General features: G+C 40.2%; 1 protein-coding gene across 1 annotated transcript in view; it reads right to left on the bottom strand.

Annotated features, from left to right (window-relative positions):
* Positions 1 to 15,420, bottom strand: part of DDX10 (DEAD-box helicase 10) — a 309,443-nt gene extending 294,023 nt beyond the window's left edge. Inside the window, exons 1-6 of the mRNA XM_059067976.2 lie at positions 15,050 to 15,420; positions 7,348 to 7,408; positions 5,440 to 5,570; positions 4,227 to 4,385; positions 3,050 to 3,170; positions 867 to 1,056 (exon numbers count right to left, since the gene is read on the bottom strand). Of these exons, the coding sequence (XP_058923959.1) occupies positions 867 to 1,056; positions 3,050 to 3,170; positions 4,227 to 4,385; positions 5,440 to 5,570; positions 7,348 to 7,408; positions 15,050 to 15,235 (848 nt within the window). The 5' untranslated portion in view covers positions 15,236 to 15,420. The remainder of the gene's footprint in view (positions 1 to 866; positions 1,057 to 3,049; positions 3,171 to 4,226; positions 4,386 to 5,439; positions 5,571 to 7,347; positions 7,409 to 15,049) is intronic.
* Between the last annotated feature and the right edge of the window lie 4,973 nt (positions 15,421 to 20,393).

Genomic DNA, 20,393 nt, shown 5'->3' with positions numbered 1-20,393 from the left:
CTAACATTTCACAGCAAGAAATGAAAGTTAAGCCAGAGATAATGGTAGAGGTGAGTCCATATTGAGATCTTCAATACAGATTCAATTTAAATTCACTGGAAAACATTTCTGGAAGTATGTCCACAGCCTGCATGTATGTATGTATGATTCATACCAAACATACATACACTTCCAGCAGTCATAATATCAAAATACACTTTAAAACATATTTCCCCCAACCCATTTACACCTCTCTCTCTCACACACACACACATGCACACACCTTTTACTGTCACATAGACACACATACCTTACTTTCCAGTTTTAGTGAGACCAACACAAAACACTGCTGGAATGTTTTAAACAGAAAGGTATTTTGCCAAATATTAATGCAGTTGATAAAATGTGTTCCATAGCACATTAGTCCTGCATAATACAGCTAAAAAGAATGATCCTGTACCAAAATAATTTCGGTAAATGCAGGAAGCTTTATTCATCTCCCACTGCTTTGAAGAATCACAATGTCCAAAAAAATATTAAAGGTTCTGAGAAGTCTTGAAGAACACTGCTTTACCTTAACTCAACATTTGCTATTTACCTATCTAGGTATGCATTTCCCTACCTCACCCCTATTTTATGGGGGAATTTGTTCCCCACACCACATTTGGAAAATATTGCATTAGAGTAGTCACACATTTAAAGGTGCACAGAGAATTTAAATAATTTTTACCAATATACTTGCTATGCTTTTGCATATTTAATCAACAATATAAAATAATGTTTTATTTCCTAGAAAAGTAGTATTAATTTGAAATGTCAAATTCTTAATCTAAAAAGAGAGAACATTGATTGTGATTGAATCAAATATGGTTTCAAATAGTACATACCTGTATTTTGCTTTTTCATGAACCCAAACATACTCAGGGTTTTTCAAACTCAAGCGTGCAAGGTCCTTTACAGATTTGGTTTGTGTAGCTGAGAAAAGCAAAGTCTGACGTTTCTTGGGAAGGTTTTCAATAATAGCATTCATGGTATCAGCAAAGCCCATATCCAAGATTCTATCTGCTTCATCAAGAACTAAAAAGAGAGAATGCAAGTTGAACAACAATATTTAAGATACACATTAGGCTAAATGCAATATGGTATTCTGCACTGGATTCTAGAACAGAAAAAGGAAATTCATGGAAAAACTGGTGAAATCGAAAAAATGTCTGTATATTAAATAAATATGCCAATGTTAATCACTTAGTTTTGGCAAAGGTACCAAAGTTATGTAAGATGTTATTACACTGGGGGAAACTGAGGGACAGAAGGGTATAGAGGAATGTTCTGTACTCTCACTGAAACTTTTCTATAAATCTAGAATTATTCCAAAGTTGATTTAAAAAATACACATTAGGTAACATCATAAGTAGATGTACCTTAAAAGACAACTCTTAGCAGTGTCAAATACTGAGGTGTCTAATTTCATATAGAAAAGAGGGCTTATCTCTTTCTAACTGTTTTGATCTTAAAAAGGTCTCAGTGAAAACGGTAATTCAAAAAGTTACATGAAGGGCTTCCCTGGTGGCACAGTGGTTGAGTGTCCACCTGCCGATGCAGGGGACACGGGTTCTTGCCCCAGTCTGGGAGGATCATACATGATGCAGATCAGCTGGGCCCATGAGCCATGGACACTGAGCCTGCGCATCTGGAGCCTGTGCTCCGCAGCGGGAGAGGCCACAACAGTGAGAGGCCCGCATAACACACACACACACACACAAAAAAAAAAAAGTTACATGAAACAGAAACTAACACACCACTGTAAAGCAATTATACTTCAATAAAGATGTCAAAAAAAAAAAGTTACATGTACCACAATGTTCACTGCAGCACTACTGACAATAGCCAGGACATGGAAGCAACCTAAATGTCCATCAACAAATGAATGGATAAAGAAGATGTGGCACATATATACAATGGAATATTACTCAGCCATAAAAAGAAATGAAACTGAGTTATTTGTAATGAGGTGGATAGACCTGGAGTCTGTCATACAGAGTAAAGTAAGCCAGAAGGAGAAAAACAAATACCGTATGCTAACACATATATATGGAATCTAAGAAAAAAAAAATGTCATGAAGAGATTAGTGGTAGGATGGGAATAAAACACAGACCTACTAGAGCATGGACTTGAGGATATGGGGAGGGGGAAGCATGGGCTGTGACGAAGTGAGAGAGTGGCAGGGACATATATACACTACCAAATGTAAATTAGATAGCTAGCGGGAAGCTGCCGCATAGCACAGGGAGATCACCTTTGTGCTTTGTGACCACCTAGAGGGGTGGGATAGGGAGGGTGGGAGGGAGGGTGATGCAAGAGGGAAGAGATATGGGAACATATGTATATGTATAACTGATTCCCTTTGTTGTAAAGCAGAAACTAACACACTATTGTAAAACAGTTATACTCAAATAAAGATGTTAAAAAAAAAAAAAGTTACATGAAGGGCTTTCCTGGTGGCACAGTGGTTGCTAACGCACACATATGGAATCTTAAAAAACAGTACTGATGAACCTAGTGGCAGGGCAAGGATAAAGGCAGAAATGTAGAGAAAAAACGTGAGGACACGGGGCGGGGGAAGGGGAAACTGGGACGAAGTGACAGAGTAGCACTGACATATATACACTACCAAATGTAAAATGGATGGCTAGTGGGAAGCTGCTGCATAGCACAAGGAGATCAGCTCGATGCTTTGTGACCACCTAGAGGGGTTGGATAGGGAGGGTGGGAGGGAGGCTCAAGAGAGAGGGGATATGGGGATATATGTATACACGTAGCTGATTCACTTTGTTATACAGCAGAAACTAACACAACATTGTAAAGCAATTATACTCCAATAAAGATATAAAGAATAAAAGTCTGAGTTGTACTCTCTGGATTTAGAACCATATGCCAAAAAATTGCTTCAAGTTATTTCTCAGATTTTTAGTCACAATATTTATTCAATAAAATATTTCTATCATTAAAATTTATGAGTGCTCGCTCCTAAGCCTGAGATTTATTTCATTAGAGATATATTAGACTCACCTAACATCTGGAGATTCGTAGCATGAAAACATATCGTTTCATCCATGTGTTGAAGAAGCCGACCCGGTGTGCAAACAAGTATATTTATGTTATTGATCCTCTCAGCTTCATGTTTCAGATCCTGAAAACAGTTGTTTCTTTTGATTACACAGACCCATCACTGAGCAGCCTGTGTACCAAAATTATACAAGCCATATACATGTGGCATTTCATCATAGCAATGTAGGTACTCTAGAAATAAATGTAATTTCTCCCTTCCATTTTTATAGCATATCCAAATTTCTGGGCTAAATAAAAGTCCTTAGTGAAGACCTAAAGAGTTCAGAGCTCCTCTAGATTCTTAATCATATCTGGGATTTTGAAGCCAAGAAAAATATATGACTGCTCCAAGTCTTTTATTTCCTCCTGTGTCTGCCAGAACCTACTTAAAAACTAGAATTATACCCATTCTTTTAAGTCAGAACCCAGGGGCACTGAACAGCCTCTCTGACACCACTCACTGCACTTCATGGACTGAAAACAAGAGCTGAGTTCTCCACATTCTAGAATATCTCTCCTCAAAACAAGAGCCACAGAATGTTAGTTGTTAAAGCTGGGTGATAGGTACATGAGTATGTGAGGGCTTGTGATACTCTTCCTTTTTTTGTTTATGTTTGCATATATATTCAAAAATTCCTCACAATCTAAAAGAGACTCTAGCCGAGACAAGTAGTCCAGGTAAACCAGAAGAAAGAGAAGTGGAGCAGCAGGCTTTACTAAAACCTAATATAAACACTCCTCAAAACTACCTTCTACCTTCCTTTCTTCTGCTGCTGACCCAGTAATGCTCTGAATTGTTCAACCTCCTAGATACTTTATTGAAAGGAACTAGTCTACATACTGAAACGTACCTTTTCCAATGAATATTAACAAATAGATTTGCAGGCTAATTAGAATTACTTAGTCTCAGAGAATCTGATCAATCCAGATACCCTGACAAAACAGACTTTCTGGAACTGCAAAACTGACAAACATATTCTGGATGATAGTGACCACACCAGGATGCTGCCACCTCCTGTCTAGGGGGCCAGTCTCTGTTTAGATAATATCTCTACCTCTTCCCAGTCAACCACCACAGTGCTCCAACATAAATAAGTTATAGAAGGAAAGAAAGAAGGACAAGGGCAAAAAGACAAACCTTTCCGCCAATGATGAGGCCAGCTGAAAAGTCATGATTCTTCCCTACTTTTCGGAGAACCTCAAAGGTCTGATAGGCCAGTTCTCTTGTAGGTGATATAATCAGAACCCCCAGCCCATCTGTTGAGGTCCACTGCAGACGATACAAGCCTTCCAGCACCTCAAAAAAGAACAAATTCACGTTCAATAAGTCCTTTAGAGAGGCAACTTTTTGACTCCTGAGTCAACCTTGCCCCCCAAAATCAAAGGCACCTTCCAAGCAGAAAGCATACCTGTCATGAGTCTTAATCAGAAAGAAACTGTTTGCTTTGTTTTTCTTTTTCTTCTAACCACCAGAAGCATCCTCCCCCAAGTCACAGAGGAAAAGAAGCCCCATGGCAGTGCAGCTGCTACCAGATACATGCCATGAGGAGATGGCAATCAGTGAAAGGTCTGTATAGCCCACAGTTCATTAAAACAGATTTCAGAAAAATATTTGTCACCATTTTCTGAACAGAAACCACATTAAAATAAACACTGTGTAACTACCATAGTTATCACAGTGACTGAATTTTCTAGTTGTAGAAAGATGTTGTTATAAAAAATAGAATTTAAGAGAAAAATGGTTTTTTAACAGTTGGAACAAAAAATCAAATGTGATTTTTCTGAGCTGATTATTTATCAGGAATTAAAAATTACGAGACAAACTGCATAACAGATATAAGTGAATTCCTAAAAGGCTCTATTGTTTTACTGCTATAAAAGATAGATATCAATGTCCTGGAAAATTCTCAATGACCCAACTTCCTTAAAGTGAGCAATTTCAGCTTTATCCTAAACAGGTGGCAAATATAAATACGATTGGCAGGTTTGCAAGGGTGAGTACAGAAACAGCCTTCCCTGCCACGCCACCGGGCTCATTGCAGAGAAGAACCATTCTGACCTGCCACCCTGGAACACCCCACATCCTTCAGGAATTCAGGCTTGTCAGCACACGATAATTCATTCATTCAATAAGTTATTGAATGCCCATCATGTGCAAGGTGCTGTGCTAGGACATGGGGGATACAGTAGAGAACAAGACAGATGTGGCACCAGTCTGATAAAGTTTGCATTCTAGCCAAGGAAACCCAACATGAAACAACTCTTCACATAACTGTTTATTTCTATCTAGGCACAGAACGTTTTAAAATCATGTAACAAAGGATCTGACCCAACATGAAAAAACTACTTACTGGAACAAGGAAAGCCAAAGTCTTGCCAGATCCAGTTTTGGCAGCTCCAAGGACATCTTTACCTTGCAATGCTAACCCAATGGTCTGCTTCTGTATCTCAGTTACCAAACGGTACTGCGCTTCTTGCAAACCTGCCAGTATGGACAGGAAGAAAATGACACTTTAGAGCATCCCTGTAGAACAGTACTATGGGCTGAATTGTGCATCCCCTCAATCCCAGAATTCATATGTTGAACCCCTAACTCCCAGTGACTGTATTCAGACACAGGTGATTAAAGAGGTGATTTAAGTTAAAATGAGTCCATTAGGGTGGGCCCAAATCCAATCTGACTGATGTCTTTGTAAGAAGGGAACATTTGGACACAAAAACAAACACTAGGGGTGTGAGTACACAGAGGGACAACTACTTTAAGAGGCAGCAGAGGGCAACCATCTGTAAGCCAAGGAGAGAGGCCTGGAACATATCCTTCCATCATGGCCCTCAGAGGAAACCACCCCTGCCAGCACCTTGATCTTAGACTTCTGGCCTCCAGAACAATGAGAAAATAAATTTCTGTTGTTTAAGCCACCTAGTCTGTGTTATTTTGTTCTGGTGGCACTAGCAAATCAATACAAAAGGCGACACATTTTTGTTTGTTCTCTTGCTTATTTTAAACATTTTAATTATTCAGAGGCCCTGGCACCTTGGTTTTTTACTACTGTTTTTTAACCAGTCCAGAAAGAATGAGAATGACAAACTGGTAAAACTTAAATAAATATTGTTTCTTGCTAGGTTTTCACGATAACAAAATAAGATTTTTTTTGAATTTTATTTTATATTTTTATATAGCATGTTCTTATTAGTTATCTATTTGATACATATTAGTGTATATATGTCAATCCCAATCTCCCAATTCATCCCACCACTACCACCACCACCACCCCCTGCTTTCCCCACCTTGGTGTCCATACGTTTGTTCTCTACATCTGTGTCTCTATTTCTGCCTTGCAAACTGGTTCATCTGTACCATTTTTCTAGGTTCCACATATGTATGTTAATATACGATATTTGTTTTTCTCTTTCTGACTTAATTCACTCTGTATGACAGTCTCTAGGTCCATCCACGTCTCTACCAATGACCCACTTTCTTTCCTTTTTACGGCTGAATAATATACCATTGTATATATGAACCACATCTTTATCCATTCATCTGTCGATGGGCATTCAGGTTGCTTCTATGACCTGGCTATTGTAAATAGTGCTGCAATGAACACGGGGGTGCATGTGTCTTTTTGAATTATGGTTTTCTCTGGGTATATGCCCAGTAGTCGTACTGCTGGGTCATGTGGTAATTGTATTTTTAGTTTTTAAAGGAACCTCCATACTGTTCTCTATAGTGGCTGTATCAATTTACATTCCCACCAACAATGAAAGAGGGTTCCCTTTCTCCACACCCTCTCCACACCCTCTCACATTTGTTGTTTGTAGATTTTCTGATGATGCCCATTCTAACTGGTGTGAAGTGATACCTCACTGTAGTTTTGATTTGCATTTCTCTAATAATTAGTGAGATTGAGCAGCTTTTCATGTGCCCCTTGGCCATCTGTATGTCTTCTTTGGAGAAATGTCTATTTAGGTTTTTCTGCCATTTTTGACTGGGTTTTTTTTTAATATTGAGCTGCCTGAGCTGTTTATATATTTTGGAGATTAATCTTTTGTCCGTTGATTCATTTGCAAATATTTTCTCCCATTCTGAGGGTTGTCTTTTCATCTTGTTTATAGTTTTCTTTGCTGTGCAAAAGCTTTTAAATTTCATTAGGTCCCACAAAATAAGACTTTTTTCAGGTTAAACTTTCTCTAAACATTTTTCTATTTTAAAAAAGCATCAAGAAATCCAACAATATGTCCCAAGATCACCATGAACCTACCTTTCAGTGTTTTTCTGGACAAGGGGAAATCTGAAAATCTTGTAATTTCATTTACATTTATCTGAAAAGTAAAAGGGGACTATGTGAGATAAGGCAAAATAACATACTGCATAATTCATTTGTTTTACAACAAAACTAATTTTTGTCTACATTGTGCTGCCTAGCACATCCTTGGTACTGCAGGATTGAATTCAATCATCACTTCTAAGTAAACACTATCATTCCTTCTGAAAAGAAATATGCCTTGAAGAAGCTATCATCAAAAATATAACTCCATAACCATTTCAACTGGTTAAAAAAAAGACTTCATTCACTCAACACACACACACACACACACACACACACACACACACACACCTACCTTCAATATCTTTGAACACCTCTAAAATGTTAACAATACAATAAGTCATCATCACATCAATTTTAGGAAGAAAATTTCCCTTCATCCCATCCTTCAAAGAATATCAGTCTAGGAAGTAAAGGGCAAAATGACATAAACCACAGATCACGATGAGAAAACTTCTCTTTACACACTTTGGAGACTAACTTGAAGTTAGGTGCAGAAATATATCTTGCTAGCACAAACCTTTCAAACCCAACCGGACAAGTACTCATTTGGGGGTATACTGGAGGAGGAGTATTATTTAACAATAACCAGGGAAAGTGTCTCTGTCATGATCTGAAGTCACAAAAAGTAACATTTTGCCCTTTAACTTTACATTATCTAAATGTTCATCACTGATGTTCTTCATTAGCATAAACCCAATTTTCTGAAGTTCATTTTGGATGCTCAGGAGAATTATTTTATCATAGATGCTGAAAGTAGGAATTACTCAGATCTGGGAATGTGTTGCCAAATTATTCATGATTCGCAAAAGAGGAAAGCTGCATTTGTAAGGTTCATTTATTAAAATCACACTCCAGGCAGTAATGGGATGACAGCTTGTATTTCACTTTAGTCTACAGATTCTTAATGTAGTCCAGACAGGGTTATTCTCTGGCCTCAAATGATGAAAACATAATTATTAAAACATTGCCTTAATCCCTACAACTCATTCCAGATAACACTGGAGAGGAGGCAGAATCAGTGCACGAACAGTAGAAGGAGAAAACTTTATTCAAATAATATCCTGTCCTATCAAGGAACCTAAATTAGGAGGTAAGTAATCTCCCAAACCAGACATTAAAATCAGGTGCAGTCCACCCTGCACTTGTGGTATTATCAGCTAAAAATCTGTTTTCACAGCAAGTAGAATGCTTACAGGAGCTAGATGGGCAACACACTCTTTAATCCCCATCATAGATACAGCCCACAGGCAAAGTGGGCTACTCAGACAAAAGTACATATCTTTCTAACCTCTATCAACCTCCTAAAGGGAAAGTCTGGAAGAAACAAACTATTCCAGTACTCTACCAGCCATGACAACATAAAACTGTACACTATATGCTTAGAAACAGGTCACCAAAGAAACAAAAAGGACATTTCTTACTCCACTGATGTCTAGAACAAGGGTCAGCAGACTATGGCCCACAGGCCCAATCTTTTCCTCCCTGTTTTTGTAAATACAGTTTTACTGGAGCACAACTACAACCATTCATTTACATACTGTCTATGTAGTTGTGACAGAGATGATCTGGCCCACGAAACTTAATATTCACTATCTTAATATTCACAGAAAAAGTCTGCCAACCACGTTCTAGAAGACTGTCAATTATAGTCCAAGGAACACTAGGAAGCCACAGCAGAAGATGGCTATGGTTCCTACAAAAAAAATAAAACTCTCTTTCCCCTTCCCTTCATCCTTTTCTTTTCTTAGAAAAAAATCACTCAGAAAAATCATAACCTCTCTATCAATCAAAACCTCTAAAAATCTGTATCATCATTCTTCTGAAATCAAAAAACAGATGTTTCAGTGATGGTACTTATTAAGAACGTCCCAGCATTGGTGGAAAAGTTAGAGGGAGCAGAGGAAAGGAGAACAGGGTGGATATTACTTAACCACTCTCCTATACTTCTTCCAACTGTCTTTTTTCACAAATGTGAATGATGCTTTTACATCCCGAAGCAGTGAGGAAAAAGTATTTAAAACTTCCTAGAATGCTCCACCTATTACAATCAAGAGAAGAAAAGCAATCTACTTCAAATTACACCAGACCAAATTCTGATTAAGGAAAAAAAAAATCAGATTAGAAAGCAGAGCTCCTATATAGCATAGCTGATTACAATAAAAAATCTAATTGAATCCTAGGTATGGAGAGCTTGAGTCATTCAGCAAGTGAAAACCATTACTAAACAAATAGTTCAATATTTCTCCATAAGCTTCAATCCCCAGATCTCCATCAGCCCCTCTAGAACACACACCCTACATAGTGGCCTTAGAAATAAGCCACCCAGAGTTGCCACTTTGGGAAGACACCTGACTGATAAATGCCAGCTGTCACCCCTCTAGAGTCACCCCTCTAGAGCCACCACTGGAAAAGCCATGCCTGCCTGGCCTGCACCCAGTCAATGACCAAGCACAGCAGCAGTACCCATTCCCGCAGGACAGGGGATTCCTCTAATGCGCAACTTTGTCTGAGGACATCCTGTCAGCTTTCTGAAAACAGTGTTGCAGCCTGCACGCTTCCTACCCCCTCCTCCTTCTGTCCTCTTTCCTTTCCCTCCCTATTCCTGTTCCCTTTCCTTTACCTTTACAGACACTTTTCCCCAATAAATTCCAATTCACTTAACCCCATCTTGGCATCTGCCTCTCAGAGGACCCAAGATCTAGACTACACCAACAGTCTAGCCTCCAGAACGTTTACAGTTTGGATATATTCTCTAATTGCCCCCAGAAACTCACCACTGCTTCTAGATAAAGCTTTTAAAGACAGCCTCTATATAAGTTTCCTACTGTTGCTGTAACAAATTACCAAGAACAGTGGCTTAAACCAATATAAATTTATTACTTATAATTCTGGAAGTCAGAAGTCCAAAACCAGTCTCACTCAACTAAAATCAAGGTGTTGGCAGGGCTGCATTATTTTGGGTAACTTTAGGAGAGAATCCATTTCCTTGCTTTTTCCAGCTTCTAGAGGCTGCCCATATTCCTTGGCTTATGGCCCCCTTCCATCTTCAAAGCCAGCCAGCATAGACAGTCAAGTCTCTCACTTCACAGTGCTCTGACACTGACTCTGCTGCCTCCCTCCTCCACACATAAGGGCCCTTGGATGATTACACTGGGTCCACTTGGATAATCCAGATCAACCAACATATTTTAAAGTCAGCTGATTAGCAACCTGAATTACCCCTTGCCATGTAACTTACTCACAGGTCTGAGGATTAGGATGCTGACATCTTTAGGAGATCATTATTCTACCTACTACAGCCTCCATAGCCATTCAGTCTACTTTCAACCCTCTTCTTCAACCTCTTCTGAAGCCAATCCTGGAACACATATCACACTCCAAGGTGTATGTCCCCCTCAAAGAACACCATGTATTTTCACATCTTTTTGTATCTCCTCTTGTTGCTCCCTCCACCTACAATGTCCTTGCCAATCTTTTCCACCTGGAGAACACATCATTCAAGAACTGGCTCCACTCATGGCTACCACAAACTGCTGTACAGTTCATGTCCTACCCAAAGGCATCTGGTAAGGCTGAGGTGTGGGAGCTGAAATCCAGCCCACTTTCAGCTCCACCAGCCAGGCCTGAGGCTGCAACCGTCAGGAAGAAGAGTAGCGTGCCAGAGGAAAAACCTTTCTCTAAGTCATCTGGACAGAAAGGGCTCTGCACAGAATAACTCAACCTTTTTCCCCTGATTACACCGTCCTCTAACTCCAGAGCACTGCACATATTTACTAGCATTACATCTGTCAAAATGTATCAACCCCACCCCACCTCCCTTGAGATACAGACAGGTATTTTTTTTCCACCTGTTTTTACCTAAGCCTCAACAACAACCTGTCAAAATGTTTCAAAATGCCTCTGAATCAAATTGTTCAGTATTTCACCAGTGAGGCTACTGAGCAACCACCTGTGTACTGTCCAGTGTAATAAAACTTCTATGCACAAATTCTACCATCTGAGAAGCCATATGGTAGGGTCTGCCCTTTTTACATACAATCTGCTCTGATTGTATTCTAGTATTGCTAGCCATGGCAACTGATTCCATACTGCATTTATTTCTTAACAAAATCTTAAGAAAATATTTCTAAAACTTTAAAAATAACAAACAAAAAACAGAACAATACTTAGCAAGAATAAAAATGTTCCTTCAACTTAGTGAAAAGACTGGGATTTAAACATTTGTGCAGCACAGTAAAGCATGGTGGTCTGGAGCCCTGGCATCAAACCTATACCTCCTGGATTAGAACTTTTTCCCTTACTATCAATAGCATTTTCACTTCCTATTTAATGTAGTGCAAATTATTTAGCCTTGCTGTGTCTTAAAGTTTCCTCACTTATATAATGGGAACTATCTCATAGGGCTGTTTGTTGTGAGAATATGGCAAATCAACATGTATGAAAGCTTGCTAAATGTTAGTAATTATTATTAAAACAAGAGACCAAAAAGAATGGACCCACGTTACCGAGCAGAATAAAGCCACCTGGAAAAGGTCAGTGTGCACCAAACATCTAAACACTAAAGGTCTTCTCAAGGACAAGCACTGTAGGACCCATCTATGGAGAGAGCAAAGCATATCATCAATGGCCTAGTGGTAGAGTTGACAAAGAAGTTAGAGCCAGTCATCACAGCCTGCTGATGACTGCTATAATAAAGGCATATACAAAATGCTATGGACACACAGCAGCCCTAACCCTACCTGGGGAGGTCAGGAAGAGAAGTTGGAGGTAAATCTTGGAGGATGAGTAGGTGTCCCTAGGGTTGGGGAAATGGGACTGCTCATTGCATGCAGTGGAAACATCAAGTACCAGGTCAAGAAGCATCAAGGAGCATGGCCAATTCACAAAAGTTCACAAAAGTGCAGGTTGTTCTTTCATGTGTGCCTACCACATACCACTTGGTTTATATACATCACCTCATTTGAGCCTTACAACACTCTGGGTGGTTAATAATCTCTGTTGAATAAAGAAACTGAGACACAGGAACATAAAGAAATTTGATGAGCCAACACCTGAACTGAGTGAGATTTAAACCAGGTCTGCCTGACCACAAATAACTTACTCTTTCACTGGACTAGAACACGCTGACACACTGAAGTGTTTGACCACTTTCCTGAAAATAACTGTGAGCCAAGGAAGGGTTTTAATCAGGAGTAAAACAATTGCATCTCATCTTGGAAAGAATCATTCTAGCAAACATGGAGGATAGATTAGAAGGCAGTAAGGCCTAAGGGACAAATCCCACCACCTGTTTCAGTAACTGAAGTTTTGCTATACCCATTTAAGTATTTCCATGGCAAGCTTTTGTGTTACAATGGCAGAGCTGAGTAGTTCCACCCTTACAACCTGCAAAGCTAAAACCATTTACTGTCCTGTCCTTTACAGGAAAAGTCTGCTGACCCATGTTACAAGCAATAGCTACTGTAGTAACGCAGGCAAGAGATGATGGAGCCTGAACTAAGGCATGGCACTGGGGATGGAGAAGCATTTGAGAAATGTAAGAAGCAGAGTTAATCACCACTGTGACTAACTGAATGTAAGAGTGGTAAGACGGAGGCCTCTAGGATTACTCCTAGGTTTCTAGCTCAGCAATCTGCTTAGATGGTGGGGTTAGGATTGGGTAGCCTAAATACTGGTCCCCAAATATGTCCATATCCTAATCTCCAGAACTGTGGATATTATCTTACATGACAAAAGAGATTTTGCACAGTGATTAAAGATCTTGAGATGGGGAGATTATCCTCAATTATTTGAGTAAACCCTAAATGTGATCAAAAGTACCCTTACAAAAAAAGGACAGAGGTAGATTTGACATAGAACAGGAGAAGGCAGTGTGTCCATGGAGGCAGAGATTGGAGTAATGCAGCCACAGGCCAAGGAATACATCCACCAGAAGCTAGAAGCAAGAAACAGAATTTCCCCTAGAGCCTCTAGAGGGAGTGTGTCCCCACTGACACCTTGATTTCAGCCCAGTGAAACTGATTTCAGACTTCTGGCTTCCAGAACTGTGAGAGAATAAATTCCTGTTGTTTTTAGACACCAAATTTGTGGTAATTTGCCATGGTGGCAATACAAAAATAATACACAGGACTGTGAATTTAGAAGAAAAAGATAATGAACTCAGTTTTAGATCTGCAGCATTTAAGGTATCCTATGACACAAATAAAGACATCCAGCACAGTCAGAAAAAAAAAGAAAAAAGGATATGAACTCAGAAGAGCTCTGGGTAGAATGCAAGAAGGAAGAGTCACAAGAATAAACCTTGGGATTACACAAGAGAAGAGAACAGTGAGAAGAAGCAAGGGCTGAGGCTCTCCTCCAGAAGCAATTCCAGTCAGATGAAGAAGAGCCCAAAATGCAATCTGACAGTAATTTACCTTACAGTGGCTTATTGAGGTGCTGTGTATACAGCAGCAGGAGTAATGTAACAGGTAATATATGGAATATTTATGTGTCAGGCACTGTGCAGAATAATTTACATGCATTCTTACTAACTGCCCATAACTTATAAGGTAGATATTATTATGCCTTTTAAAGACAAGAGAAGCAAAGTAACTTGCCCAAAGTCACTCATCGGGCAACCAAAAGCCAGAATCAAACCATCATCATCTTAACTTAAAAGCCCAAAACAAACTCTAAGGTCCATCTAACCTTACTTTTGATCTAAGCGTTGTTTAAAGAAAAGCTATACCAGCATGACACGTGATGACTTTAATTCCAGATATATCCCATATGTTAAATCCCCGATTACACTGCACGAGAAGGGGGCAATCACTGAAAGGCTAAGTGAGGTGGGTGAAGGCCAATAGATGTGGAATTTAGGAGGAAGGAAAAGAAGGGGTAATGGCAGCCCCAAGGAGCGTGAGCTTGGAAGAGATCAATAAGTCAAAACGATAACTACAGGGACATTCATCTGGGAACATCAGCTACATTGTGGGATGGCAGGTACCAGAAACAAACCATGAGTCCAGCTCTTCTACAGCAATTCTTGGATGGGGACATGAAACAAGTAGAAAAAATAAGCATAGGGAGGATGGTGGTGAGAGATACAAGACTAGCATAACGATTAAAAGCAAAGGCTTTGGAATCTGAAAGACGTGAGTCTAGGTTCCAGACAAGTTTCTTACCCTCTTGGAGCCTCAATGTTCTCATCTGTAAAATGGAAATAAGACCCAATGCCTCAGATCAAGTCAAATAATTAATGGGAAGCACATGGTGAGTGGCTTAAAATGTGTCATTATTTACCATTATTGTTGTATTATTTTTATGAATATTGCTATACCTATTACAGCAATTAATCTCCCTATGCTTAAGTACCACTGCTTCTCCATCATTTTATCAAGACCAGTGTGGTGAGCAGCAGAAGAGCGGCCTGGACGGTCATGAGGCCTGGGTTGTGGCACCCAGCGGCCCACCTGTGGCCTCAACAGGGCCCCGGGTGGCACCTCTCACCCCACTCCCTTCTCCAGGAGTAACGGCTTGCTCCCCAGGCAGGGTACCAGTGACAGGTCAGCCCACTCGTCTGTGCAACCCAGCGCGGCAAGAACATGTAGCCCGCAGCCGGCCCGCGCCCCCTCCCCGGCGCCGGCCTCACCTTCTCATAGTTCTGCATGAGGCGGCTGATAACCTCGCGCTCGACCTGCCACTCGGGCTTCTTCAGCTGCTTCCTCAACTGTTTTTTTTGGCTCTGCTTGTGGCTGTATTTCTTCCTCCAACGATTGAAACTCCGCACCGGGTCGGGCGGAGCTCCTGGACCCTGAGAGGCGGAAGTTTTGCCCATCGCGGCGGTGGCGACAGCCCAAACGGTACCCAAACACGAGATGAGGCGAGGAGGACGTACAGCTCTGAGGCGACGAGGAACCAGCGTGAGGAAAAGAGGACGACTGCGCGTGCGCGAAGCCACGAGCCCGCCCCCGGGCTTTCGAAACCTGGGCACGCGCGGTGTTCACAGCTAGAAAAAAGTGGGCGGTGATTGGCGACTCGGAATCGGCAGAGCGGAGCGGAGCAGGCTCGGGGGAAACGGAAACGCGGCAATCTGAGGAAGAGGGCGGGGCTGAGTGGCTCCTAAAGCACGCCGGCGCTTTAAATAGGCGCATGCGCGCTGGTTGCCGTTACTATGTTGAGGTCGTGCAACTTGACACTTAAAGGCCGTTACTTTGCTCTGGGTTTTCCTTAGCGAACCGCGCGGTAACGCCGCTGCGCGCCCCTCTACCCACAGCCGCACACACATACACACACACACACACAGACCCCCATCTGTGAGTTATAATTGTGATCCTCGTTTTGCATGTTCCAGCCCAGGGAGCCGAATGGTTTGCCCCAAAATCAAACAGCTAGTTAACAACTTACGATTTCTCTCCACTGCAGGGTACCTCCGTAGGAATAAAAATGAATATTCTGTATTCTTCTTATGTCCTTCTGGGTTTTCCCCTTTTTCTAGCCCGTCAGACTGTAGCTGCAGCAGTAGGGAACTGGAGCAGAGTCAAATTGAATTGCCTTAAAAGGCTATCATGAAGACAAAATAAGTAAAAATAAAGAATTAAAAGAAAAGTGATTTGCAAGTTGGCCGTTTAAGTAAATTGGCTTTCAGTGAATTGGTTTTTCTGGTACATTTACCTAGAGCACAAATATACACTAGAGAGGGGTGAGGGCAGAGTTGTGGCAAGGAAAACAGGGAAATTAAGTTCAAAGTTCACATGCAGAGTATTTGGACCCTCAAATTTCCCCTTCCAACCCCACAAAGCCAGATGAATGCCCCAGCCACGAGCCCATTCCCTAAACAGAGGATGGAGGGTGAGGGAGTGGGGGACCAGGTGAACTGGAAAATCTCCACACTCAGAGTCACTAGATGTGGTAGAGAGTAAAGCTCAATATGAGGAGGTTATATAAAAGTATATATACATCCACTAAAAGTTAAAAATAGAACTACCACAAGATCTAGCAATTCTACTTCTGGATATACACACAAAAGAATTGAAAGCACAGTCTGGAAGAGACCTGCATTCCCATGTTCATAGCAGCATTATTCACAATAGCCAAAAGGTGGAAGCAACCCAAGTGTCCATCCACAAATGGTGGATAAACAAAATGCAGTATATGCATACAATGGAATATTATTCATCCTTAAGAAGGAAGGAAATTCTGACAATGCTACAACGTAGATCAACCTTGAAGACGTGAGGCTAAATGATATAAGACAGTCACAAAAAGACAAATACCATCTGATTCCACTTATATAAGGTACCTAAAGTAGTCAGATTTATAGAGATGGAAAGTAAAACGGTGGTTGGGGCTTCCCTGGTGGTGCAGTGGTTGAGAGTCCGCCTACCCATGCAGTGGACACGGGTTCGTACCCCAGTCCATGTGGGAAGATCCCACATGCTGCGGAGCTGCTAGGCCCGTGAGCCATGGCCGCTGAGCCTGCGCGTCTGGAGCCTGTGCTCCGCAAAGGGAGAGGCCATAACAGTGAGAGGCCCGCGTACCTCAAAACAAAAAACAAAAAACAAAAAAAAAACAGTGGTTGAGAATCCGCCTGCCGATGCAGGAGACACGGGTTCGTGCCCTGGTCCGGGAAGATCCCACATGCCGCGGAGCGACTAAGCCCGTGAGCCATGGCCGCTAGGCCTGCGTGTCCGGAGCCTGTGCTCCGCGACGGGAGAGGCCACAGCAGTGAGAGGCCCGCATACCGCAAAAAAAAAAAAACAGTGGTTGCCAGGGGCTGGGGGGAGGGGAAATGGGGAATTGCTGTTTAGGGGATAGAGAGTTTCAGTTTTGTAAGATGAAAAGAGTTCTGGAGGTTGGCTGCACAAGGATGTGAATATACTTAATGCCACTGAACTATACACTTTAAACTGGTTTAAATGGCAAATTTTATGTGTACTTTACCACAATTTTTAAAATTATTTTAATTTTTTAAGGGTATATACAGAACAATGAGGCTCTCAACTCTAATTCTCACTTTTCTCCTAAATCTGAAGCAGCCAAGCATATATATGCCTCAGGCAAAATAACTGGACCATTTGTCTCTCGGGAAGCTGACTGGCATAAGAGAAAGACCTGGATATGATGGCATTTAGGCAGCAACCAAATAAATGGCAAGTCATTGACCTCCCCCGGCTCTTCAGTGAAACCTACCAATTAATAAGCCCTTCCAAACACTTGTTTCTGATCAGCCTTACTCAAATACGAAATAATAAGCAAAGACCACCAAACATTTGAGGAAATCCTTTAACTAAAAAGTTGGAAGCTAAAACTAACAAATGAATGCAAAGGGCAAAATAAATCTTCCAAAATTAATATCTTTAGAAAGGTAAGACATGGTATCCATGTGTAAGAACAGAAACTATTCAGAGAACTAAATAGAACTCAATGGAAATCATTTTGTTCATTATATGTATCAAATTTTTGACATAAAATAAGAAAATTCAAAGCTTAATCACAATAAAAAAATTCAGTATCACATTCCAAAGTCACTAATGGATTTAATGATTATTAATAAAAATAATTCACATCCTGATTGGATAAAATAACATTTTTATGATGGTTTCAATGCTTATTTACTCCAATAACCTGTTTTCTGTAGAAATGACCCCGAGACAGACGTTCAGTGACATTGAGGACATTAAATAATTGTTAACACATTTTAATTTTCAGACTACATCCTCCACTACCAGCCAATATTCAAAAAGCTCCTGAGAATTCCCTGGTGGTCCAGTGGTTAAGACCCTGCACTCCCAATGCAGGGGGCCCAAGTTCGATCCCTGGTCAGGGAACTAGATCCCACATGCCACAACTAAAGATTCCACATGCCACAAAGAAGATCTCACACGCATCAATGAAGATCCCGCGTGCCACAATGAAGACCCAGCGCAGCCAATAAATAAATAAATACTTTTTTTAAAAAAAAGGCCCCTAAAGGGCTAAAAAGTATTTGGAAATATGCCTGGTAACTACTACTACAAATACAGGCAAAATTTCAGTGGGGACAGGGGCTTTATTAAAATTTAGGGGGAGAAGGATGTAATCTCAGTTCCTTATACATTATAACCCATTTAATATTATTCATCATTAGTTTCTATTTTAATTTTTACATAGTTGTGGTTGTTCATCATCAAAATTCTTCAAATTACATATGTCTTTAAAAATTGAAAAGACCATTATATGCTTTCTGTACCTTAAAACAGTTTTTTAAAGACTATCTTATCTGTAAAAGCATAGAAGCAATGATACCCAGTAGTGATGAGCCCAACTGCAGCCCCGATCTTGGTCTGTAAATACCCTTTTTTCCAATCAAATGAACCAGAGCCCTTTAGAGAAATAACTAATTCCAGGGATGGGGCAGGAAAAGTACAGGATGAGCCTAGAATGTCTTGAGGTGCCAAAAAAAATTTTTAAATAGTTCAAAGAATGATGGGAATAGAGGGCACAGTTCTATTTATTGACCTAGGTGCTAGTCATAAGAATGTTGTCCTCGTAATACTTCATAAGTTCTATACTTGTTTTATATAGTTTTCTATAGGTGTATTATATTTTCAATAAAAATGGTTTAAAATAAAAAATGTCCACACCAAAAGAGGCATACCAAAATAGTGCTGAGAAAATACATTTAAACCTAGGTATTTTCAAAAGTATATCTTTGCCTAGCATTCTAACCTTTATCCAGATAATTTAGCTTTAAAAATATCGATAATTTATAAAAGAGCATTGTTTATTGCCTCTAATTGAGTTTTAGTGACAGGATGACCTCAACTGGACTTTCACATCATTTATTTTATAATGATTTCAAAATTAATATTTTAATACCCTTCCATATTTCAATGAACTAAAAGGTAGATGTATAGTTCTTAGATGATATGAAAATTTCAAATGTATTTAAAAAAAGATTTTTGCTGTGTTTTTCACCATTAAGTTTGAAGAACGTACAACAGGGATATGGAATTCTCTAGAATTACTTTTTGAGAATCTTCGTGTCAAAATCCATTTGGCTTTTCATTTACAAAATTGTGACACTATCATATCTCTGACTTCCAAGCTATTAATAATAGTAGTAGTAATATATTAATAATAATATTATTACTGCTGAAATTATTATTATTTGAACCAAATTTTTTTCCAGATATCAACCTATGAACCAGAAGTTACTTTTTTTTTTTTTTTTTGGTGCTACGTGGGCCTCTCACTGTCGTGGCCTCTCCCGCTGCGGAGCACAGGCTCCGGACGCGCAGGCTCAGCGGCCATGGCTCACGGGCCCAGCCGCTCCGCGGCACGTGGGATCCTCCCGGACCGGGGCACGAACCCGTGTCCCCTGCACCAGCAGGCGGACTCTCAACCTCTGCGCCACCAGGGAAGCCCAGAAGTTACTTTTTTTGCTTAAGGATAGATCATTTTCAATTTGCCGTAACATCTTCACCTCAAAACTGTAGCATTTCAAACTTTAGTCAGGTAATAGTATTTTTTTTCACTGTCACAATTTCTACACTGCTGTCAGAAGCTTTTTTGGCATTTACTTTGAATTCAGTCTTCAGGGAAGCTTTACTTTGGCCATCACGCTCTCATCATGGAGAGTATCATCACAAATCACAAAGATCTTTTCCCATCACATGATTTGGGTTTCTGTTCTGTGTTTATAAGTAGCCCACTAGATATGTAGATCTGATAATTCTCCAGTTATGTCATTTGCTGAGCAAAATCTATGTTCATATACAGAAAGAGTGGATTTTAGAAATCCACAAATCTAACAATAATTGTTACCTCTTTTACATGGGTTCTATGAAGGTTGTAACTAAAACAATTGAGCAATATTTAGCATATCTTGCCTTATTCAAATAATCTCACGTAATGCATCTGCTATTGTGTTAATTATTTGGTTTTATATTTTACCCTCTAAGTATAGTCCCTATTCCACAGCACCAACAGTTGCATATATACTTTTCAAATCC

The sequence above is a fragment of the Kogia breviceps genome, chromosome 7, assembly GCF_026419965.1.
Source record: "Kogia breviceps isolate mKogBre1 chromosome 7, mKogBre1 haplotype 1, whole genome shotgun sequence".
NCBI lineage: Eukaryota > Metazoa > Chordata > Mammalia > Artiodactyla > Physeteridae > Kogia > Kogia breviceps.
This window is presented reverse-complemented; position numbering and strand designations above follow the sequence as displayed.